We start from the raw sequence: 25,325 nt of genomic DNA on the forward strand, positions 1-25,325 counted from the left end.
AGTATGAATGAATTAAGGAAAACTGAATTCAGAGAGAAACATTTAAAATTGTTTCCACTGTCCATGACAGTCTATTTCCCTATTAATAAATAATTCTTTTTAATAGTGTCTAAAATGGTAAGTATTTGACCTTGTTTTGGTAACATCTTTAAATTATAAACTTATGTATGGACTTCTGAAAAGATAACTCCATGTTAATAAGAAATTGAGAACAGGGATCCCTGGGGTGGCTCAGCGGTTGAGCACCTGCCTTCAGCTCAGGGCATGATCTCGGAGTCCTGGGCTCCCTGCATGAAGCCTGCTTCTCCCTCTGCCTGTGCTCTGAGCTCTGCGTCTCTCTCTGTGTCTCTCATGAATAAATGAATAAAATCTTAAAAAAAAAATTGAGAATAGTTTTTTTCCTAGTCTCATAAAAGCAAACTGTAGCAGCTTAGAACTTCAAAACCTGTCACTGATCCACTAGGATTAAGGGTAAAATATTAAATTCAGAGTCCAAGACTCTGCCTCCATATGGGGAAAAGTTTGTACAAACTTATGTCAGTACAGTAAGATTCATATAAATAAGACAGTTTAAAAGAAACCTGTATCGGTGAGAATCCACTCACTTTCCACTCCTTGAGAATCTTTTCCTTGCAAAAACATTGGCCAAAGAGTAAGTGCAGGATTGAGTTTACTGGAAAAGGATGTTGACTTTATATTCAGTCTTGGTTTCTCTACAGAATCAACATTTTTATTCTCCTTGGGTGATACATAACGAGCAAAGTTCTTCGCAACCAGATCATCGTTAACACAGACCTGCACAATTTTCAACATTTCATGAATAAGACAAATGGAGTCAAGTGACTTGTTCAGAAAATATCCCAAAGTTAACCCCAAAATTCAATCTTGAGAAAAAATTATTTTATAGAACATAATTTGATAGAAACCCATCTCTTGACTTCTGCTCTAGTAATGGTGGAGTAGTTACTTCTGGTCAACCCTCCTTATCAGAAAGACTAAGACTCTGTGCAAAATATGAAATATCTTCTTGAAAGCACTGGGGAGCTAACATGACTGCTAGTCAAGAATCTGAGGGGGGTTTACAAAGGATAAATCATAAAAGGAAAAGCTGATAAATCAGACTATATCAAAATTTAAAATTTCTGCTCTTCAGAAGACATTGGTTAAGAGATAAAAGACAATCCACAGATAGGAAGAAATATTTTTAAAATCTTGTATCTGGATGGACATATATCCAGAATACATAAAGCAACTCTGAAAACTCAATTAAAAGATGACAAAACAACTCAATTAAAAATGGGCAAAATACAATTGAATATTACTCTGCCATAAAGAGACGAGATTTTGGTTATTTGTAACATGAATGGACCTAAAGGGTATTATGTTTAGTGAAATAAGACAGAGAAAGACAAATACCACATGATTTTACCTATACGTGCAGTGAAAAAACAAATGAATAATGTTTAAACAAATAGCAGAAACAGATCCATCAGTACAGAGAACTGACGGAACGGCAGGGGGGTGGGCAAAAGAGTGAAGTCAGAGGTACAGGCTTCCAGGTAGGGGAGGAATAAGTCATGGGAATAAAGGGTTCATAGGGAACAGTCAATGGGACTGTAATGGTGTCGTGCGGTGACAGGTGGAAGCTGACTTGTGGTGAGCCTAGCGTAAGGTCTACACTTGCCAAATCACCCTGTTGTACACCTGAAACATTGTGTTATCAACTATACTTTAAGTTAAAAAGTTATCCAAAAAGTGGGCAAAAGATATGAATACACACTTCATCAAAGAAGGTACACGGATTGCAAACAGCATGTGAAGAGCTCCTCATCGTCATAGGTCATTGCGGAAAAGCAAAGTTAAATCACAATGAGAAACCACTACACTATGAAGGCGGCCATACAAGCACTGAAGAGGACAGAAGGGACTGGAACTCTCACCCACTGCTGATGGGACTGAAAAATAGTTAACCACTTTGGAAAACAGTTTGGCAGTCTCTTGATACCTACAGCACCATCTAGAAATTTGACTCCTAGGTATCTACCCAAGAGAAATGAATGCACAGTTCACAGGAAGCACCGAACATGAATATTCAGAGCAGTTTTTTCTCTAACAGCCCTAACTTCCAAAAGAAGTGAACAGATAAATACACTAAAATATACTGGACAATGGAAGAGCATTTGACAGTAAAAGAAACAATGTGGATATATCCTGAAATAATTTTCTTGCGGGAAAGAAGCCAGGCCAAAAACAGACCACCCTCGGGTATCCTTGTGCTTCTTCGGGGAGCTGGAAGAGGATGGTGGGCCCCGTTTTTCTTTTTCTGGCAAATTTTTGACCTCACGCATCTGCTGTAAGTCCTCTCTGCTAAAAAGCGGACCCTCTGCAGTCACTCCCTGTGAAGTAAGAACAAGTCCTCGTCTGCACACGGCCACAAAGGGAAAGAGACCTACTTGGAATAGCAAGAAGAGAAACAGGTCAGTAGAGAAGTTTAACGATGTTTCACTAGACTAGTCCAAAAGCCAACGTTGTGTTATTCTTACCAAACTGGAAAATAAGCAATGAAAAGCCACAGGGGAAACTGACAAGGACGCGGGGAACCCAAAATGCACCACAAGGAATAACAAAGGAGCCTTATTTGCAAACCAGTAGCATCATCAAGATGAAGCAAGAAAACTGTTGGAAGTAACTCCCGAATACAGTGTTTGGGCTGCTGCAGGCTGTTTGTTTTTAGACAAACGTCTTTTTCACAGGAACATGGGTGAGCAATTCCAGGATTACTTTATGTGAATATTAGAATTAATCAAATTAGGTGTAACTGTAGCTCCCAAGGGCAGGTTTCTCGCTGTTAGAAACAGGTGTCAAGATAAAGAAGGGGGAGGCCACAGGAATGCTGTCAGGCTGGACTGGAGTGAGAGGTGCCGGAGCGTTTTTTTTTTTTTTTGAGAGAGAGAGAATGAGCGTGCACACGTGTGAGTGGGGGAGGGAGAGAAAGGGAGGAGAGAGAGAATCTTAGGCAGGCTACAAGCCCAGCACGGAGCCCAACGTGCGGCTCGATCTCACGACCCCGAGCCCTGAACTCAGGCGCCCCAGTACCAGAGCTCTGAAGACACATATGGATGGACCCAGGCATCAATCTGCGTGCGTGTAGACTGGTGCACACACACGTGCTTCCTAACTGCAGAGCGGGCCTACAATCACAGACACCCCAGTAGCAAGGAGCACTTCTTGTGCCCTGGTCCTGCTATCTGAATAACCACTCTTCTTTGAGAAGTGGCTGAGCTGGAAAATGACAAAATTAGCCTAGAGCATCTCGTGGTACCAAAAGTAGGAAGTTTTCAACAATGATGGGGCACACTGAAAGGACACGTAAGCCACTTTGAAGCAGCTGCTAATGGCCAAATCTGAGACAATTTGAGCAAGAAAATAATGATGGTAATGGATTATATCAACCTAGAGTAAAACAAACAGCCGAGAGTCCACACTAAGATACTACTGAATCAATTCATAAATGAGGAAGAAGGGCCAGTTCTTTTTTTATAGAATTCCAATTAAAATGTAGAAGGCCTGGGGCTCCTGGGTGGTGTAGTCTGTTGAGTGTCTGACTCGGTTTCAGTTCAGGTCATGCTCTCAGGTCGTGATGTTGAACCCTGCATCAGGCTCCTGGCTCAGCGGAAAGTCTGCTTAAGATCGTCTCTCCCTCTCCCTCTGCCTCCAATGCACACACTTGCTCTCTCTCTCTTTCTCCTCTCAAAATAAATAAATCTTAAAAAAAAAAGGGGGGGGGGATCTCTGGGTGGCTCAGCGGTTTAGCACCTGCCTTGGGCCCAGGACATGATCCTGGAGTCCCAGGATCAAATCCCACATAGGGCTCCCTGCATGGAGCCTGCTTCTCCCTCTGCTTCTCTATCTCTCTCTCATTCTCTCTATGTGTGTCTCTCATGAATAAATAAATAAAATATTTTTTTTTTAAAAAGGTAGAATGCCTTACAGATAAGCTTTGCAGGGTTAGGAAATGACAATGTTGGAGAGGACGTGGAGAAAGGAGAACCCCCGTACACTGCTGGTGGTAATGCAAGCTGGTGCAGCCACTCTGGAAAACAATGAGGTTCATCAAAAAGTTGAAAACAGAGCTACCCTATGACCCAGTAATTGCACTACTAGGTAACTACCCCGAGGATACAAATGTAGTGATCAGATGGGGCACCTGCACCCCAATGTTGATAGCAGCAATGTCCATAATAGCCAAACTGTGGAAAGAGCCCAGATGCCCATCAACAAATAAAGAAGATGTCTATCTTCTGCACACAACAGAATATTAGTCAACCATCAAAGAATGAAATCTTGCCATTTGCAATGACGTGGATGGAACTGGAGGGTATTATGCTAAGTGAAGTAAGTCAACCAGAGAAAGACAATTATCAAATAATCTCACTCATGTGGAATTTAAGAAACAAAACAGATGAACATAGGGGAAGGGAAGGAAAAATAAAGTAAGATGAAATCAGAGAGGGAGACAACTCGTAAGAGACCCTTAATCATAGGAAATAAACTGAGGGTTGCTGGAGGGGAAGGGAGTTGGGGAGATGGGGTAACTGGGTGATGGGCATTAAGGAGGGCACGTGATGTTGTATGTGAGCGATGAATCACTGAGTTCTACCTCTGAAACTCTTAATACACAAATGTTAATCAAATTTAAATTTTTAAAAAATGAAAAAATAAGTTACTGCTTCTTTGCTCAAAAAAATAAAAAAGAAAGAAGCTTTGCAGGCAAGAATCACTGAGGGTAATTTGCAGACTCAGACCATCTCTCCATAAGATACTTAATTTGAAAAGGAAAAAGCAGTAACTCTATAGGACACACCCACGGACACCACCATCACCAGCAAACATCACCGTAACCAGGTGATTGAAGGTCAGCCTGACCAGTGATGAGCTATTTCAACACCAGAAACCAACCCCCCCAGGATGCCTGGAGACATCGAAAATGTACAACCTCAATCTAATCCCATCACACAAATCCAACCTGAGCAACAACACGATAACCGTCATATAACTACAAAATAAGCGTCAAGGTCTTAAAAGATGAGGAGAGGCTGGAGGATACTAAGGAGACAGTGTGGGATCCTGGATTGGGTCCTTGAGCACAAAAAGGAAATCAGTGGGAACACGGAAAAAATTCAAATTAGGTCTGTGGATTTATTAAAATAGCACTTTATCAGCATTAATTTTCCGGTTTTAATTGCTGTGCGTTAGTCTGCATGGTTAACGTAAGGAGAACCCAGGTCAAGCACACATAAAAGCCTCTGTCCTATTTCTGCACTTCTCCGATAAGTGTGAAACTATTTCAAAAGTAAGTTTTAACATAAATCCGTGGGGAAGATGCCTTCCGTGGGCCTGAGTAGCCGTGCATCTGCACCTCCATCCACATCCACACTCGGTGCACACCTTTTGCACCTTGAGCCACCCTCCATAAGGGGCAGCCTCCCTAATGGTAACAGCTGACACCGGGGGCAGGGAGTTCACCTGGGACGCCCACTCCCTTCCTACTCGTGTTACCTCCACTCTCTACGATGAGCATGTACTACACACAGTGAGACAATCACGGGGAGAAAAAGAAGCAGTGAACTCAAACCACATCAAATAACGTCTCTTTATAAAAATTACCTCCTGTTACAAGAAAATGACATTTTATATTCATCACTGTAAGAATAATTTGTCTGTTAACTAAAATGTTGCCTAAATAAAACACTGAGCTGATTTTGAAGAACAATCAAAAAAAGAAAACACAGTTCTGGCTGACTTCTGATCTACGCCAGACCTTAAAAGATTAAGAGCACTTCCGCGCTGGGGCGCCAGGGTGGCTCAGTGGGCTGAGCGTCTGACTCTCCTCTTGGCTCAGGTCACGATCTCAGGGTTGTGAGAAGTTCTGCACTGCTGGGTTCTGCACTCCACGTGAAGCCTGCCTGAGATTCTCTCTCTCCCCCTCTGCCCCTCCCCTGCCCTTTCTCCAAAAGAAAAAAATTTTTTCCACGCTGTGTGAATGACACTCTTTTTTCCTTGGTGTTTACTCTGTCTCGTTAACACAGAAAATTTAAGTAAGGATAAAACATTTTTAAAACACGATTCTTTCACTCACTTTTTCATTTTCTATGGTTGCATAAAGGTAGACCTCAAAAGTGTCTTGTTCCACAGCACATAATTTGGCTTCCACCTGGGTGGTTGCTAAATAGCATAAATGAAAAACAATAAATACATCAGCTGATATTGGAACAATCCTATTCCACCTGTTAATCTTCACCAACCACTTAGGATCGCCCAGCATCACTGTATCTAATGGTTTCCCCCTGCTGGGTGAGCGAGTGGAGGCAAAGGCTCTCGTGGCGAGGAGTTGGTGGTTCTTGGCCCTCTTCCCAAGTCTCCTTGCCAGTCTGATACCTGAGTCCGTTCCACCCTGCGCGCACCCTTCAAGTCAGAGCCCTCAGCCACTCAGACCCAAGAACCCAAACCGCAGCCCCAGGCCCGGGGACCCTCAGGCACCACGCTAAGTCCTTCGCAAACATGTTTCATGGCACACCTGTCCCTGTCACTTACAGGTGAGGGACCCGGCCCAGAGGAGGCTGCAGGGAAGCCGCGGGCAGGATGCAATCCCCGGCGCTCTGGCTCTTCCACACCTGTGTCTCCCAGTGGGCTCGCAAGGGCCCCGACTCCAAAGCCAGAGACCCTCCCGGCCTCCCATTTCCACTGGGTCCAGCATCTGGCTGTTCCTCTGCCCAGACAGGGGGCAGTGGAAAAGGGCCAGCACCCCAGGCATTTCATACTCACTTCTTGGAACACAGCGACTTGGCACCTGCCTGCCAGGGGTTTGGCCCAGGAGGCTGTACTTTACAGAGAGAACACACTGTACAGCTGCTCTGAGACAGACCACACACTTTAAATCGGCAATAGGGATCATTACACGATCAGTACCCAGGAAAAAAGTCTAGCTTTCCATCAACAGCCGGTTCAGGGAAATGCACGGACATCTATCTTGCAGTGCGCAGCTTCCATGTAGACGAAGGGTCCCTCACTCAAACAGCCCCTTCTAATTTCAACTCTCAATTGCTTATGTCCACCTCCACCCCCAAACTTTCAGGGGTGCAGAGTTGCTGTGACATGGGGCAGGAGGAGTCCCAGGTAACAGATGTGCCCCTGTGAGGAGGGGCACACAGCTGCACGTGGCCATCTCGAACCCCCTTGTCAATGGGAAGCACACCAGCTGGGGCGCCAGTTCAAAGCAGGTCGCGGTGGTGATTGCACCTGCCCTACCTTTTAGGATGTTCTGGAAGTACTGCACAGCTGCACTGTCCCACTTCTTGGCTGGTCTGGAACAGTAAACAGATGCAAGCTTACCAAATAACACTCTGAGGCTAAGACACCAACGTCACTTTGTTAAGCCACATGCTGGATGTTTCTGAGATTACGTGTTGAATGTGTGATGCCTGGCTCTGCTCTGGCGGTGAGGACCTCAGCTGCACGCTGCCACGGGCTCCTCTCCGCACTGCCGCCTGTAACCCAGTGCACACACTCTCTGAGAACGGGCCACGCCTGCCCCCCAGGGACCAGGGACCCACCTGTGTCCGCAGCCAGAACACGAGCTCCCGGGGCAGGGATGCTGCGCATGCGGTGTCCCGCCACACAGGCTGGCACAGAGCGAGGGCTCTGTGTGTGCCAGTTGGACCACCGCGCTAGAGTGGCCGGGGGAAAGACACCAGCCAGGCTCTCATGGTGTTCCCACACCTCTCCTCTGTCTCCCACTTTCCTCTGATGATCTTGCCCTTCCCTGTGCTGTGGAAAGGAAATCCTAAGAGCCATAGACAGCGGAAGATGAGGAGGAACCAGTATTTTGAGGCATGGAACAAAAACAACTAAGTAAGGGTAGAGTGATACGTTGATGTTTCTCGGCTGGTTTGATTTTCCAAAGATGCCCTCATCATCCTGCTTAAGGATCAAAAGAAGTAACAAAGCACCCAACCCCACGCTGAGGCGAAGGTATTACTCTATTTCTACTAAAAAAGATATTGAGCACATTACTCCAAGAAAATCACAGTGTTCCTAAAAGAAGTAAAAAAAAAAAAAATTAAGACAGTAATTTTAAAACCTTACTACACATACCAAAAATTACCTAGTAAGTTAAAAAAAAAAAAAAACCTGTAGTAGATTCCTAATAAGAAAATGGGCCAAGAGAAAAATCAATCTAGGCCATTAACAGGTAAACCAGTCCTTCAGTCTGTGTCTATCTCTTACACACGTGAATAACCACAGAAGAGACACTCAACTTCACAAGTTAGAAAAATACAAAGGAAAATGATACCATTTTCATACAACAAACAAGCAAAACTTTAAAAAGCCTGATGATAGTCAGCGTTGCGTGGGAAAAGCAACCTTCTCTGTACCCTGGTGACATGAGGATACGCTGCTAGTCCTTCTGGAGGACCATGTGACAAAATCTATAAAAACCGTAATTCACGCATTGAGACAGACATCCTAGATGCGCTGCAAACACTGAGGGTGTGCCCAAGGCTGGCGAAGGTGGTCACACAGAGGGGGAGCTGGACGGGGGCAGACGGGCACCAGAGTCAGCCCTGGCAGGAAGGGAGACGGCTGCGCTGGGGGACAGGTGGGAGGCAGGGGTGCTGCTCGCAGGGGACCCGCTGGCCTCGAGTCTCTGAGGACAGAGGTGGCCTGGGCTGGCGCAGGGAGCCTGGCGGGGCACACTGGCGTCAGCAGGGACAAAGGGGTTCAGCACCTACTAGTACAGCTTCTGAGGCCAGCCCTGGGGGGATGCACTTACAATCTCACGGGAACTACAGGTGCTGCGGGTGCGGGGAGTGGGAATGGAGGGTCTTCACACATCCCGTGAGAGCATCCACTGGAAAGGTGGCTTCCAAGTCCAGGGAACAAGATGCAACATCACCAGGGCATACAAGCTAAGCGGGTACTGTGCTGTGCCCTGGTTTTTCTTCCCATAATGCCATGGTCCCTGGTGGGGGTAGCAGTGGAAAGGTAGAGCTGCCCCAGGGCCTCAGGTAGCACTCAGGTCACGACAGTGGAGATCGCAGCCCTACCCCTGCCACCGTGCTGCCCAGTGCAGGGCCCCTGGTTAGTCCTGCACAATCCCTGGCAGTGTGGCCCAGACTAGGAAAACAGGGCAACGATGGGGGGGAGGTGTGGGCTGGTATGTGCACCCCCATATGCTTTATTTGGATTTATCCATATTCTTGCGGGGATGTGCAGCACAGGGTGGCCTGGAGATAGTCCAGCTGGCTCTCAAGAGAGGAATGGTTAAACACAGCCAGTGGCCAGTTATGTTCACCCCAGGAAGTCCAAGAGGAGAAAGCAGCACACGTACTAGCAAAGAGCTTCCGCACATTCTTGGGTTAAACGTGCAAATAAGGCAGTAGGTTCTAATTTTCATGAAAGGCTCCACACAAATTAACACAAATAAAGCACTGAACAAGGTCTGTAAGCTCAGAGCCTGAACAGGTCCCAAGAGGCCTGGTGGGAGGGGGTCGGGGACGGGATGGGGTAAGGGCTGGGGAAAAAGGCAATGGATTGTTTTTGGTTTTTTTTAATGCTCCATGATCCTAGTCCCAGGGTTTCACCTTACAGTTATTTTATTACTCTTTGTAAATTAAAAGAAGTTGCAGCCTGCTCCAAACCCCCTCAAGTGCAGCCTTGGGGGGGGGGGGGGCTGCCCGGGGAGCTCCACGTGGCCAGGTGCCATAGACACACACCTGCCCAGAGGTCTGCTGAAGAACAAGGGGCCTCTGGAACGGCCTAGCGCTTCTCAAGGGGAGCAGGTTCCACATAAACAGCACACACTCAATTTCAGATGTTTCCTCTGATTCAGCACGTGTTACCAGGGGCACTTACACAATCTCGGCGCTATCTTCACAGAAGTCAATGTGTAACGTAACAGGCTTCGTGCAGTACAGCCTGAATTTTTTCGCTCGGTAGGGAAGCTGCATGAAAGTTTCTACTGCAACCCGGATGCTTAACAGCAAAACAGAAACAGTTCTATTATATTAAAGAAAACTCACGCAGAACACATCTCTTTCAAGTACACGCATGTGATCCACCTAAAACAGGCCCAAACCAATTCTTTCTGTTCCTCGTATAGCTGCCAGCAGCAGCAGGTGCTGGAGACGTTTGCCCAGGTGCGTGCGTGTGTGGGGAGCTGATCCTCGGAGCGGGGAGGGAATAAAATCTTACTCTTCTTAATAGACAGAACATACACAAGTATCCAGTGCCTCCTTGGTGCTAAAGCTCCATGCTGTGGGGGCAGGGAGTATTAGGAAAGTCATGTCTAACAAGGCTCCTCAGACGAAGAAACACTAGGAAATAATGAGCAATCCTGTCAAGTCACTTCTACTTCAGATTTTAAACTTTCGATCTTTTTAATAATAAATTTATTTTTTATTGGTGTTCAATTTGTCAACATACAGAATAACACCCAGTGCTCATCCCGTCAAGTGCCCCCCTCAGTGCCCATTGCCCATTCACCCCCACCCCCGGCCCTCCTCCCCTTCCACCACCCCTAGTTCGTTTCCCAGAGTTAGGAGTCTTTATGTTCTGTCTCCCTTTCTGATATTTCCCACCCATTTCTTCTCCCTCCCCTTATATTCCCTTTCACTGTTATTTATATTTCCCAAATGAATGAGAACACATAATGTCAATGTTACCCAGGGCAATTTACACGTTTAATGCAATCCCTATCAAAATACCATGGACTTTCTTCAGAGAATTAGAACAAATTATTTTAAGATTTGTGTGGAATCAGAAAAGACCCCGAATAGCCAGGGGAATTTTAAAAAAGAAAACCATATCTGGGGGCATCACAATGCCAGATTTCAGGTTGTACTACAAAGCTGTGGTCATCAAGACAGTGTGGTCCTGGCATAAAAACAGACACATAGATCCATGGAACAGAATAGAGAATCCAGAAGTGGATCCTGAACTTTATGGTCAACTAATATGCGATAAAGCAGGAAAGACTATCCACTGGAAGAAAGTCTCTTCAACAAATGGTGCTGGGAACAAGGGACATCCACATGCAGAAGAATGAAACTAGACCACTCTCTTGCACCAGACACAAAGATAAACTCAAAATGGATGAAAGATCTAAATGTGAGACAAGATTCCATCAAAATCCTAGAGGAGAACACAGGCAACACCCTTTTTGAACTTGGCCACAGTAACTTCTTGCAAGATACATCCATGAAGGCAAAAGAAACAAAAGCAAAAATGAACTATTGGGACTTTATCAAGAAGCTTTTGCACAGCAAAGGATACAGTCAACAAAACTCAAAGACAACCCACAGAATGGGAGAAGATCTTTGCAAATGACGTGTCAGATAAAGGACTAGTTTCCAAGATCTGTAAAGAACTTATTAAACTCAACAGCAAAGAAACAATCCAATCCTGAAATGGGCAAAAGACATGAAGAGAAATCTCACAGAGGAAGACATAGACGTGGCCAACACACACATGAGAAGATGCTCCACATCACTGGCCATCAGGGAAATACGAATCAAAACCACAATGAGATCCCACCTCACACCAGTGAGAATGGGGAAAATTCACAAGGCAGGAAACCACGAATGTTGGAGAGGATGCGGAGAAAAGGGAACCCTCCTGCACTGTTGGTGGGAATGGGAACTGGTGCAGCCACCCTGGAAAACTGTGTGGAGGTTCCTCAAAGAGTTAAAAATAGACCTGCCCTACGACCCAGCAATTGCACTGCTGGGGATTTACCCCAAAGATACAGATGCAGTGAAACGCCGGGACACCTGCACCCCGATGTTTCTAGCAGCAATGGCCACAGTAGCCAAACTGGAAGGAGCCTCGGTGTCCATCGACAGATGATGGATAGAGAAGATGTGGTCTATGTGTACAATGGAATATTCCTCAGCCATTAGGAATGACAAATACCCACCATTTGCTTCAACGTGGATGGAACTGGAGGGTATGATGCTGAGTGAAATGAGTCAATCGGAGAAGGACATTGTATGTTCTCATTCATTTGGGGAATATAAACTTTCGATCTTAATACACAACCTGAATCACAGTTTTTGTAAATGAGCGGCTGTTGGCTGTGTTTTTTGAGCATATGTTTTTATAATTAGTATTCACCAATTCTGCACAAAAAAGGGGCTGAGATTTGATAGATACGTTGCTCGGCACCTTTATTTCCTTTCTTCAGCCCGCGGACCACTTGGACACATCGTTTTGACAGAAGCAGTCCTGGATGCCCCGTACGGGCAGCCTCACGGCCTCGTCTCCCCGTTCAGAAAACGGTGGCCGTCCTACCTGCCCCTCGAGGCCTCCCTGCACACTAGTTAATCACAGGCTTCTCTTGCCTCAAACTCCAAATACTAAAAATCTTTCCAAACAAACACAACCTTTACTTTTTTAACAATTACGGTTATAAAAGCGCAGAATCACAAGCTAGAATAGGCCTCTACCTTTTTTTTCTTAAATATCTGCAAATTCCCGACGTCTGAGAAGCCTTTCTGCCATGAAATTCTTTACTCTTAATGCAACTCAGGTCTGTCTGGTATCGCTCTTTTGGAAGGAGGGGCCTCACGTTAACTATTAAATTGATAACCTCTTACGCTAGGATGGGAAAGTAGGAAAAAATTGACCACAAACACAAAGGCTGACTCGTGGCCAGTGTTTTGTGATCAACTGTTAAAGGGTGGTCCTGGAGCCGAGGAGGGCTCCTCCTGAACCGTCCCCCACCTTCTGGAGCTGCGGGTCATGCCCTCAGGAGTGCCCCAAGGGTGCTCCACTCCCCGCTACCCGAGGCTGCACCCACACACACCCCTCCTGGGGGGATGAGACGACTTTCCGCCTCCAGTGGCGTCTTCCCCGCAGCTGAGCCTCCGGCAGGACCCACTGCATCCCAGGAATGCACTGAGAGGGGAGCCCCGGTGGGGTGAGCACCTGGCCTTTCCAGGTAGGAAGGTGGAGGGAGGGCCCAGCTGGAGGGCCGAGTCCTCCCTGTGAGCACCTGCTCCCACACCGGCTGCACGGAGAGCCGCAATCTGCAAGCCTTCCCCATGGAAAACTAAAAACATTCCAGTTCCACGACCTCTATCCTCTCACTGTGTAAACGGACACTCTCCTTTAATACTGACTGTCGTCTCCGTAAAGGGCCTACGGCAAAAGCAGCCCGTACGTACTTTTTAGATTTCACCGGGATGTACTTGGCAAAATCCACGAGGAAACACTCCGCCAGGTAATGGTCTGCCGAAGACACGATCGACTTGATAACGGCCCTGCACCAGCACTTCAGCTCCTGACAATACACCACGCAGACCTACAACGAAGAACCCTCAGCGGTAAGACCTCGGGGTGCAGGGAGCACCAAGAGGCACCCCCAAACCATCTCAGCCCACACTGTGCCTCCGGGAAGAGGAAGGCGTGGCAGGAGGCCGGGCTGCCCATGCTGCCCACTGCTGGGCGGCGAATGGGGCACGGGGCCCCCGAGGCCCACCGGTGGCTCCCCCACTATGGTCGGTCTGACTCCTTAACTAAGAACAAGTTTTTGAAAGTAAAAGAAGGAAAACGTGTTGCTTTGCCCTCTTCAAGCAGAAAACACAGCTTAGAAACAATGGGACGCCTGGGTGGCTGGGCCGTTGAGCCTCTGCCTTCGGCTCAGGCCCTGATCCTGGAGACCCGGGATCGAGTCCCGCGTCGGGCTCCCTGCATAGAGCCTGCTTCTCCCTCTGCCTGTGTCTCTGCCTCTCTCTGTGTGTCTCTGATGAATAAATAAATAAAATCTTAAAAAGAAAAGAAAAAAAGAAACAATCGCCAAGCAGGTTGCCAGACCCCTGCGAACCCGTGCCCCAGGCTCGGACCCCCGAGTCCCACAGCAGGGCTGTTACTGCAGCCGGTGGGTCTGCTATTTGCTGTTGCAGCTGAGCCCCAGCTCAGGGACGACGTGGCTGCCGGTGCGTCCCAAGCCCTGCACCCAGTCTCCAGCAACTGCCGCTCCAAGACTCAAGAAATGAGCACCCGCCCGCGGCCCCGCTCCAGGGACACTGCCCTGCAGGAGGGACAGCCGCCTGGGTCCTGATGTCCCGGTGGACGGTCAGGCCACAGAGGACTCGACTGCGACCCCGACAGGCAAGCCAGACGCTGCCCGCAGGCTCGTGAGGAGCCCCCGGGGAGAGAGCTGCGTCCAGCAGGAGGAGGTGAGCCGGCTGCGCTCCAGGACTGAAGCTGGACACGTGCAGCTGCCGTTTCGCAACAGGTGGGCTCCTGGGGGCCGCACAGAATCGCAAAGTCCAGCACTAGAGAGAAATCGTGCCAAAGGAGGGAGGGTGTCTCTGTTTAATGCTTAAGTCAAAGCAAACTGTAGGAATGGTGCAAACAGGTAATAAAGCAGCCAGCCAGCCTTGAACTGGGGGCTTATGGGGCTTCCACCAACCCAACGTGGGGTCATTTAAGTATCAAGAACAACGATTACAGTGCATGGATATATTAAAAGCCATGAGTTCAAGCAGTACTTTAAAAATGAAGAGGAAGAGGGACGCCTGGGTGGCTCAGCGGTTGAGCATCTGCCTTTGCCTCAGGGCGTGATCCTGGGGTCCTGGGATCGAGTCCTGCATCAGGCTCCCCACAGGGAGCCTGCTTCTCCCTCTGCCTGTGTCTCTGCCTCTGTCTCTCTCTCATGAATAAACAAAATATTTATTAAAAAATGAAGAGGAAGAGAGAAAAACAACACAGACCCCTGGACACCCGTGTAGACAGCTGGGCACGAACCTCTATGTCAGTAAGGGAAACACTCAAGCAATGCTTCTACCTTTCCAGTATGAACCGTACTGCACCAGCGAAGCCTCCTTTTTGCTGCTCATGACTTTGGCCAACAAGTTAATGGTATGGAAAAGAATAAGAAATGTTATTAATGATGATTTTCTTAAAAGGGGGACCGGATTCAAGTAATTTCTCATTTTTCTCATAACTTAAAAATTATAAACCTCTTTCCAGTAGAAAAACTCAAACTCTTCTGAAAAGTGACTATGGGCAGAGAGAATCAGACAATGGGCCTGGGAGCAAAGGTTGCAAGAAAGTAAGAAAGGGTGATGATGCGAGAAGGAAAATAAACAAGCATGAGTTGGCCAAAGTCTCAGGCAGCACAAGGGAGGTACTGGCCCTAGCCTGAAAACCCTCAAGCCCTCTTGGCTGAGGCCCCCACACCTGTGATAGCTCTAGAATAACCCTCTGGTTCCCAGCCCGGATGCTTGAACTTGGAGGACACTCCATCTCCTGCTGCCCCACATGAATCTTGTATAACCTCTGCTTCCCAAAACCAGCCTGAACCTCGCACAAGGCAATGATTATAGATAATTAAAATACTATACAAGCTTTTATTGCCAAAAGAGTGTGCATTTTAAGTAGTGGTGAAAGACACAGTGCTTAAAGTACATTCAGATACATACCTGCCCTTCTTCCAACATTAATGGTTTTATTTCTATATCTTGGCACATGCTATTATAGAAGTCATTCATGGCACTATTCAGTTTTTGATAATCGACTTCATGATCTAAAAAGGGACTACATCCTTTTATAATAACCCAGAAGCATCCTGGATCTTCAATCTGTAAAATTTTTAAAAGACAAAACAATGCATGGTTTAAAAGCAGAACCATAAAATAATAAACCTTAGAGGCATGGATAACTGTTACTAACTTAAGTGATTTAACAAATTCTAGATGAGTACCTCTGTCCTAAATAGACCAAAGGTAAAAGATAAAATACCTCTGATATAGACCAAATCATCACACTGTACACCTTAAACTCGTAAGTTTTATGCCAATTACATTTCAATTAAGCTGGATAAAAGGTAAAAGATGCAAAGATAAAATTCTAAAACTTGTAAAAAAATAAAAAAAAAACATAACCAACAACATGTCAGTAAATTTTAATTATGTGCTGTGACTTAAAAAGCAGACCTCAATGCCCTCCATCTTTTGTATTTTTTAAATATCCGTAACAGGGTGCCTAGGTGGCTCAGGGGGTTAAGCATCTGCCTTCAGCTCAGGTCATGATCCTGGGGTCCTGGGATCGAGTCCTGCTCATCAGGGAACCTGCTTCTCTCCCTCTGCCTCCCACTGCCCGTTTGTGCTCTTTTGCAAATTAATTAAATATTCATAACAAAATACAAAAGCAAGGTTCCATTTTTGCAATATGCTATGTCTTTTGTAAGAAAGAGAAGGAAATATGAATACACATATATTCTGCTCATATTAAAAAAAATGACGGCAGATAAACCGAAACAAACACAAGTCATTGCCAACAGGAAGCCAGGAATAGAAGGGACGAGGATGAAAGACTTCTTTGAATGCACCTCGTAGATCAGTGTCATTAGAAACCAAGATTTTCATTGTTAGAAGATACAGATGTAAAATAAAAAGTTAAATTTGACTTGAAAGCATCAATAGGAATTCGTGACTTTTCAAGTGTATTTATTTCCTAAGTCTGCCTATTGAAAGGGCCTAAAAGCAATGACATCCCAAGACTTGGGATCCTAGGTACCTGGTGGCAGGAATACAGGTGTTCACTTTAGTATTCTATTTTTCTAAATATTGGAGTATTTTTTTAATAATAAATAGCTGGAAAAAAAGGAATAGTGGGCCATGCTGATTCCAGGTCACAGAGTCCTTTTCCTCTGCATGGACTCACCCACCTGCAAGTAACTATGATAAACAGAGGAAAAAATACAAAACAACTATGAAGGCACTAAAGAGAACCGCAGGGACTGGACGCTTTGCCAGGAGGATACTCCTCCCGGTAGAGGAGGAAGGGCTGTAACTCCACCAGAAAGCCACAGTGTGTGTGACTTGAGGAACCAGAGAAGGGAGTCTGGGGGCTACAAAAGCAGCTTTAAGTTTAGGGGAGAAGTTCTGAAAGAGCCGCAATGGGGAGAGCCAAGTCCCTGGCAAGCCTGCATGGCACAGGGGAGGCCCCAGCAGCCTGGGGCAAAGTAATCACCAGGAGGTGGACAGAAACACTACAGAGTGTTAGTGCTGCCCATGAGAAGTGCCACCTCTCTCCCAGCACGTCCCGTCCCCACCCCTCTGTACCCTGGCCCCTCTAAGATGCCTGCGTGGGGAGGCTCACAGCTGCCGGGAGCTGCCCGTCCTGGCCAGCTCCTGACCGACCCTCAGCCTCCCTTCCTGTGAGCACCTCCTCACAAGGGCTTACAGGTGCCAATCCTCCCCGTCCCTTTGAGTCAGGTGTGCATCTCCCAGTACCCAGGAGTAAGTCTCAAGGACCTGCCAGCCTTGGCTGGGACCTGTAACCACCAGGGAGGCAGGGGCACAGGCCTCCTTCCTTGGCTAGTAGAGCCCCTCCTTTCCTCTTCCTCGGTCTCCCCCCAAAATGCTCGGCCACCTCTGTCCTGCCCCAGGTCCCGCCCCTACTGCCTGCAGCTAAGCCTTTCACTGGTGTCTGCCTTTGTTGGTCTCTGGCACCATCACTGGGAAAGAGTGTGCAGCAGGAGTCCTGCCAAGTTAAGGAGGCTCAGCCAGCATCGAGGGCTCTCCGCAGAAACCCGACGTGCCAAGCCTGAGAATTCAAGACCACGCTGCTGGGCAAAGAAAATGTGCTCTACCCCCAAGGGCAAAAGCCAAGGGGGGCTTGAAGAGTATGAACCGGGCCTCCTGGAGGGTGGTCAGAGCGAGTGACTTAAGTACAAGTCAACACTCTTGACCATACCTGCAACATCCAGAGTGGCAGTTACTAAACACATAAAGAAATGAAAATGGGATATGTGGCCAACGACCAAAGCAGCCAGTACAAGGGAACCCCAGGCTGCCCAGAAGTTGACATGAACAGGCAAGGACTTCAGAGCAACTGTTAGAAATACACTGGAACAATTTAAGAATAAGACAGTTATAGTGAGAGAGTTCATTACTTAAGAGGAGAATTAAAAAAAAAAAAAACTTTCGAAAATTCCAGAACTACAAAAGTAAAACATACAAAACAAAATTTTACTAGTGGCGTGCTCACTACTCCTATTCAACATCGTACTGGAGGCCCTAGTGGGTATCACAAGATAAGGAAAAGGTCAGCAAGACTAGAAATGAAGAAAGAAAAGTGTCTCTATCCACAGTTATCTCAATGGAAAACCCTAAGGAATCTATAAAAAATATATTAGAACTAGTAAGCAGCTCTAACAAGGTTCCCGGGTACAAAGTCATATATTCAACTGCACATCTATATTTAGCAATGAAAATTGGAAATTTAGGGATCCCTGGGTGGCGCAGCGGTTTGGCGCCTGCCTTTGGCCCAGGGCACGATCCTGGAGACCCGGGATCGAATCCCACGTCGGGCTCCCGGTGCATGGAGCCTGCTTCTCCCTCTGCCTGTGTCTCTGCCTCTCTCTCTCTCTCTCTCTCTGTGACTATCATAAATAAATAAAAGAAAAGAAAAGAAAAGAAAAGAAAATTGGAAATTTAAATTTAAAAAATAGTACCATTTTCAACAGCACTAAAAAAACAGGCTTACTCAGGACTGAATCCAACAAAACATATGCAAGATTTGTGTGTGTTCACAGGTACACAAACTGATCAAATAGATCAAGGAAGACCTTTATGCCAATATACTGTGTTCATGGATTGTTGAGATGTTAATTTTCCCCACAATGATCTACAAATGCAACTCAATTCCAGCAGGAATTAAGAAATCAATGAACTCACTGTGAAATTCTCTTTGGAAAGGCAAGGAACTAGAATGGCTCAAATAATTCTGAAAAAGAACAACACAGTTGGAAGACTGAACAGTGTGATACTGGAGAAAGCACAGACACATAATCCAACAGCACAGAAACAGACCCACACATACATCGTCAACTGATTCTCAATAAAGGCACAAAAGCAATTCGGTGGAGAAAGGGTAGTTTTTTTAACAAATGGTACTGGAACAATTAGTTATCCATATGCACAAAAATGAGCTTTGATCCATTCTTCGCACCAGCTACAAAAATTAACTCAAATGGGGGCTCCAGGGTGGCTCAGTCAATTAAGTGTCTGCCTTTGGTTCAGGTCATGATCCTGGGTACTGGGATGGAGCCCCGTGTCAGGCTCCCTGCTCAGCCAGGAGTCTGCTTCTCCTTCTCCTTGTGCCGCTCCCCTCTGCTCATGCTCTGTCTCTCAAATAAATAAAATCTTAAAAAAAAAAAAATAACTCAGATGGATCCTATATCTAAATGTAAAACACAAAACCATAAAATTTCTATAAGAATATATGGGGGAAATCTTTGAGACTGTGGGTTAAGACTTTAGCTATAACACCAAAAGTATAATTTGTAGAAGCAAAAATTGATAAATTGGACTTACCCCGAATTCAAAACTTCTGCTCAACGGAAAGCACATTGTCAAGAGAAAGAAAAGTCACAAACTGGAAGAAAATATTTGCGATCACATCCAACAAAGAGCTTCACCCACAGTACATAAACTCTAAATACTCAACAAGAAAATGACCCAGTTAGAGAACCAGACAGATGCAAATGGACACTTGACCTGAAAAGATGGAAGAATGGCAAACAAGTGTTGTGCCCAAGATTGCGAATCCGAGAAACCACCGAGGAGCCAACACTGATGCAAATACACGAGGGTTTATTTACAAGCTCGGGCTTGGGTCCAAGGGCACCCGACACAGCGGAGCAGGGACTTGGACCCCGAGACTAAGAGGCGTAGCAGCTTTATCGGGGCCAGTGGCCCATGGGATACGCAGAAAGCTGCACAGTCATGCCGGTCCACACGCAGGGGGCCGATTGAATTACACCTTACCCTATAGGATCCACTTGAGCTGGCCTATTACTTTGGTCAGAATCAGCGCCCAGTTTTGGGGGGCACAAAGCAGGGTTACATTGTTATGAGCCGATTTCCGATTAGGGTGTGCCCAGCGGCTCGCCTAGGGTGGGGCAGCGCCTTAAGCAATAAGCAGGTCATGTGGGGGTCATAGGGGAGGTGGCCAGGGTAGCACAAAATGGAATCAGTCCTGCTCTGCTTGCCCAGGGGTAGGGGATTTTTGTTAAATTTCCTGGGTCCCACACAAACACCTAGAAAAATGATCAACATATCATTTCCCATTAGAAAATGCACATTCAGGGTGGCCTGGATGGCTCAGCAGTTTAGCGCCGCCTTCAGCCCAGGGTGTGATCCTGGAGTCCTGGGATCGAGTCCCACATCAGGCTCCCTGTGTGGGCTTGCTTCTCCCTCTGCCTGTGTCTCTGCCTCTCTCTCTCTGTGTGTGTCTCATTAATAAGTAAATAAAATATTTTTTTTAAAAAAAGAAAGAAAATGCCATTCAAACCACAGCGAGAGACCACCATACAGTAAACTAAACATCACCAGAATGGCTGAAATCTATAAAACTGACCATCTCTTGTGCTGGTGAGAATGCAGAGCGACTAGAGCTTTTTTTTTTTTTAAGATTTTTTTTCATTTTTTTTTTATTGAAGTTCAATTTGCCAAAGTAGAGTATAACACCCAGTTATACTCTACACCCCACCAAGTGCCCTCCTCAGTGCCCGTCACCCAGTTACCCGTCACCCAGTTACCCCATTTTTTTTGTAAGATTTTAAGTAATTTCTACACCCAGCATGGGGCTCAAACTCACAACCTCAAGATCAAGAATGCAGGGACTGAGCCAGCCAGGCGCCCTGCAGCTGGAGCTCTCCCACACCGTGGATGGGAACGCATAATGGTACAGTTCCTGTACACAATTTTCTCATGAACTTATTAGACAGCTAACACAGAAGCTACTGTTTATCCTTGAGGCTGACCTTATGTTCACACAAAAACCTGTATGAACAAGTTGTAGGAGCTTTATTTATAATCTCAAACATAAACTCAACTCACAAGGCCTGTGGCTGGTGACTTTACAAATTGCTGCACATTCACACAGTGGACAAGTACCCAGGGGTAAAAAGGAGGACATTATGATTCATGCAACTGTTCAGGCAGGTCTTAAACGTAAATGCTCAGAGTAGCCAGATTCCAAGGCTACCTCTCTCTTTTTTTTTTTTTTAATTTATTTATTCACGAGAGAAACAGAGAGATAGAAACATAGGTAGAGGAGGAAGCAGGCTCCCTGCAGGGAGCCCGATGTGGGACTCGATCCCAGGACTCCAGGATCACACCCCAAGCCAAAGGCAGATGCTCAACCATTGAGCCACCCAGGCGTCTCCCAAGGCTACCTCCTACTCCATGATTCCACCTGCACGTTTCCTTTTTTACAACATCCTGGAAAAGGCAAAACTAATAGGGTAAAGACCAATGGTTGCACAGGACGTAGAGTGGGGCAAAGAAAGGGCCATGAAGGAACAAGAGGTCACGGAGGGGTGATGGAACTGCTCTCTGCTTGGACTGTGGTGGTGGTTACAGGACTGTACGCATCTTTCAAAATGTCACAGAATTCTACATGAAAAAGAATAAATTTTACCATATGTAAATCAAACCTCAATTTAAAAACTAGTTTATGAGTTTAAAAAAAAGAAGGGTCCCTGGAGGGGGGACTCAGTCAGTTAAGCATCAGACTCTTGGTTTCGGCTCAGGTCATGATGTCAGGGTGGTGAGATCGAGTCCCACCACAGGCTCTGCTCTCAGAGTGGGGAGTCTGCTTGAGATGCTCTACCTCTGCCCCTCTCCCCACTCACCAGTGCACCTGCTCTCTCTAAAATAAATACAATCTTAAAAAGAAAAAAAGATGTGAAGCAAACATGGCAAAATGTCAAAAGATTGGACAAGGCTAAGTGGCAGATGTCCAGGTGTTTGTGATTGTATCTTTTATACTTCTTTGTATGTCCAGAATAATTCCTAATAAAAAGCTACATTTTAAATTATTTTTAATCACAAGGAATGATTTTTTAAAGGGCTGCTTGTCCTCTGATGGGATATCACCCATGCAGTATTTTTACTAAAAATGCCTGACCTAAACATAAACATGAAGAAACAGACAAATCCGAAGTGAGTGATATTTTGCTAAGCGACTTCCCTTGTCCTTCATAAATTTCAGTGACACAAAAAAGCCAGGGAACTGACCTAAATTAAAGGAGACCAAGAGGCCATGACAACTAAACACAACGTGCAATTTTTTACTGGATCCTGGAGCAGAGAAAACAAACTCTAGAATACATTATTGGGACAACTGGAGAAATTTGAACATAAACTATGTGTCATGGTATCGGATCAATGTTAAATTTCTCAAGTGGGATAATTACAGAATGATGATGTTAGGTCTTTTTTCTCAGGAAATACATGTGTAAGAACCTACGGTTCTCAACTAATTCTCAAGTGGTTCAGCAAAAAAGCAAATAATTCTCTATATATTTATAAAGAAATACGTAAACCAACAAATTGTTAATAATTAGGATATAGAACATACGGTTCTTCTCAATATGGTTTTTGTAACTTGTTTTTATATTTGAAAATCTTCAAAATATCAAGTTGGAGAAAAATGCTTAAATAAATTTTTAAGGCATCACCGATCCTTTGAAGTTTCAGAATTTATCTTTTTTCTTTTCTTTAAAAAAACTCTGCCTGTAAAGCCTCAGAACTGTAGGCCGGGTTCAGTTTTACCAGCTAGGGGAACACGTGCTTTCCTGGGAGGGGTGGGCTCACTAGGGTACGGTGCCACCCCAGCTCTGACACTGGCTGCTTCCAGCCAAGTCTAGAAAGCAACACTGCCCACATTGTAAACACCAGCCTTACACATTTTTCTCCCTTGCGTGTCTGTTGTATTTCCATTAGAAAAATATCATCTATGTAAAATTTTGGTCCACTTTCTTCTCCTTTACCCCTAACATCCAAACTCAAAATACTTATATTTTATTCAAGCAAAAGCAGAATCATTTATCTGGCAAGAGAACTAGATATTCCACATCGTTAATAGGGTTTAATTGAATTAGACGTGTTCTTTATTATTTCTCAGGAATGACTGATCTACCTTTTCTATGTTGTTTCCTACATTATTTGTTATTTCCTTTTACTTTCACTTCCGAGTAATTATGTGGTGAGCGTCTCATTCCCCATATTCGGTAATATGTGTGTCCAAGTGTGATTTATAACATCATCTAATTTTTGATTTCTGTTCAATTCCCCTTAGTGTATGGTATTTCCATAATAACTCCACATATTTTAGTCGAACACACTTGCCAAGGTAGATTGTAAAAATTAAGATGTTAAAAAAAAAATTAAGATGTTAATTTTAAAATGCCGTGACAATTCCAAACCAAACAGTAAGCCTTGGCCCACTTATAGTCATGTTGACAGGAGAGGTCCTTGGACTTTCAATCTCAACGCGGCCTCCTTTGGTAGGAAAACCCACTCCTGAGATGCTGTTTGTGGATTCCATGGACAGCAGTGAAATCGTTCATGTGAGTCAGAGAACAGCTGTTTTACCACAGCCTGCAGCTTTCAGAATTTCACCCGTGTCACCCGTGTTTGCTTAGCTCCTGCCACCCCTCCTGGCACAAGCTGTCCACTTGAAGGGTCTGTGCGTTGCTGTCCAGAAAGGTGGTTGGCTGGAACACAGCTTGACTGTTAGACCAAAGGCCCTGGGGCTTTTCCAGTCCGATCACCTTTCTTATCCAAGATGCCATGGCTAATCCTTTTCTCCTGCAGCCCTGCTGGGAGAACAAGCCCACGTACACCCTTCCCCCCGCGTCTCACTGCACTCCTGACCGTGGCACGTTGCCTGCACTGCTTTAATACATATTTTTAATCAACACCTTTTTCTTCACTAGACTCACCCTAACAGCCTTGCAATGCTAGTTATGTTTTTATGTTTTTATTTCTAAAATCTCTTACAACAAATATTAACTGTTAACTTTTAAAATTTTTAAAATAATTTCTAATGATGTGAACTACTCCCATATTGCACAGAAACTCTGCTGAGGGTGAACAGGTAAGAACTGGAGGTGTGGACAGACCAGAGCTGACAGGGTACAGGGTAGAGAAAAGGATCCAAGACAGGGGTTGCTTCCCCAGTCTGAGGCAGGGAGAAAGCAATACCCGCCCCCTTGCCAAAAATTCTGTCCCAGGGGATTTTGCATGTAGTAGGATCCACAACCCTAGAAGAGCCCTGTCTTTCCAAAGGAGAAACTGGAGATGCCTATTTAGGACTGGCGATGGAGAGGGGCCTGCTAATTGGATCTGAAACCCCTAAAAGTCTTGGAATGAATCCTCTTTGATAATCAGATGCTTCAAATGTTCGTGATCTCTCCTCATATAAATCACCTACCTAAGCCCTGAAACAAGAGAGGGAAAGTTGATGGTTTTTCAAAATCCCATCATTTGCTACGTTCCTCTCCTCTGCCCAAAGAAGCATGATTTAAAAAAAAAAAAAAAAAAAAAAAAAGGTTTGGATTTCCTTTTCCAAGGGACTGAAAGCCAGCCCTTTTCTCTGGTATCTAAACTCCTCCCTCCAAGTCACCTTGTGAACACAGTATGCCTCAGTCTCCCCATCTCACCTGAGATGCAGGTAAGTCTACACCATCTTACCGGAGACACGAAACTGCGGCTGAAACTGCAGCTGCGGGCAGGTCCCACCCCCCCCTCTCCCCCCCCCCCGCCGGGACCGAGCATCACCGGAGCCCCGGGGGCCCGAGCATTACCGGAGCGGGGGGGGGGGGGGGGGGGGTACCGAGCATCACCGGAGCCCCGGGGGCCCGAGCATCACCGGAGCGGGGGGGGGGGTACCGAGCATCACCGGAGCCCCGGGGGGCCCGAGCATCACCGGAGCGGGGGGGGGGGGGTACCGAGCATCACCGGAGCCGGGGCGCACGCGCGGGGAGGGGCCCCCAGAGGCCGGGGGCGGCGCGGGCGGGGTTCCCGGGGCGGCCGGGCCGGGCGCGCGTGGAGCGGTGGTTGCCCCGCGGCCGAGGTGCGCGCGGGAGAGGAGCCGTCGGGCGGCCCCCAAGTCCCGGGCCGGGGAGCGGGGGAGCACCGAGGAGTTTCGGGGCCGGGGGCCACGAGTGCCTTTGCACCCCGTGTCCCTGGCCATACGCGGGCGCCCCGGGGCGGAAGGGCGCGTGGAGGATGCGCAGGCGGGGGCCCGGGGCGCACGCGGCAGCCCACCCGCGAGCCGGGAGCCGGGAGCCGGGAGCCGGGAGCCCGGAGCCCGGGGCGGCCCCTGCGCGGGGCCGGGGCGGCGCGGGGCGGGGCGCTCGCTCACCTTCAGCACCAGCACCTCGAGCATCTTCCCGCGCCCCTGCCGGGCCTCCGGGCCTCCGGGCCGCCGCTCCCTCGCAAGGCCGGGTGCCGGCCGAT

At 46.6% G+C, this 25,325-nt stretch overlaps 1 protein-coding gene across 7 annotated transcripts in view; it reads right to left on the reverse strand.

The window, feature by feature from the left end:
• TDRD12 (tudor domain containing 12) overlaps positions 1-25,325 on the reverse strand; it is a 70,292-nt gene that overhangs the window by 44,504 nt on the left and 463 nt on the right. For 4 of the 7 annotated variants that reach the window (XM_049095978.1, XM_049095983.1, XM_025425233.3 and 1 more), the window contains exons 1-7: positions 25,231-25,291; positions 15,489-15,647; positions 13,227-13,363; positions 9,916-10,035; positions 7,309-7,364; positions 6,140-6,225; positions 606-795 (exon numbers count right to left, since the gene is read on the reverse strand). In XM_049095978.1, the coding sequence (XP_048951935.1) occupies positions 606-795; positions 6,140-6,225; positions 7,309-7,364; positions 9,916-10,035; positions 13,227-13,363; positions 15,489-15,647; positions 25,231-25,254 (772 nt within the window). In that variant the 5' untranslated portion in view covers positions 25,255-25,291. The other 3 variants (XM_025425229.3, XM_035712095.2, XM_025425230.2) reach the window with 3 other exon arrangements.

This window comes from Canis lupus, chromosome 1 (assembly GCF_003254725.2).
Source record: "Canis lupus dingo isolate Sandy chromosome 1, ASM325472v2, whole genome shotgun sequence".
Lineage (NCBI taxonomy): Eukaryota > Metazoa > Chordata > Mammalia > Carnivora > Canidae > Canis > Canis lupus.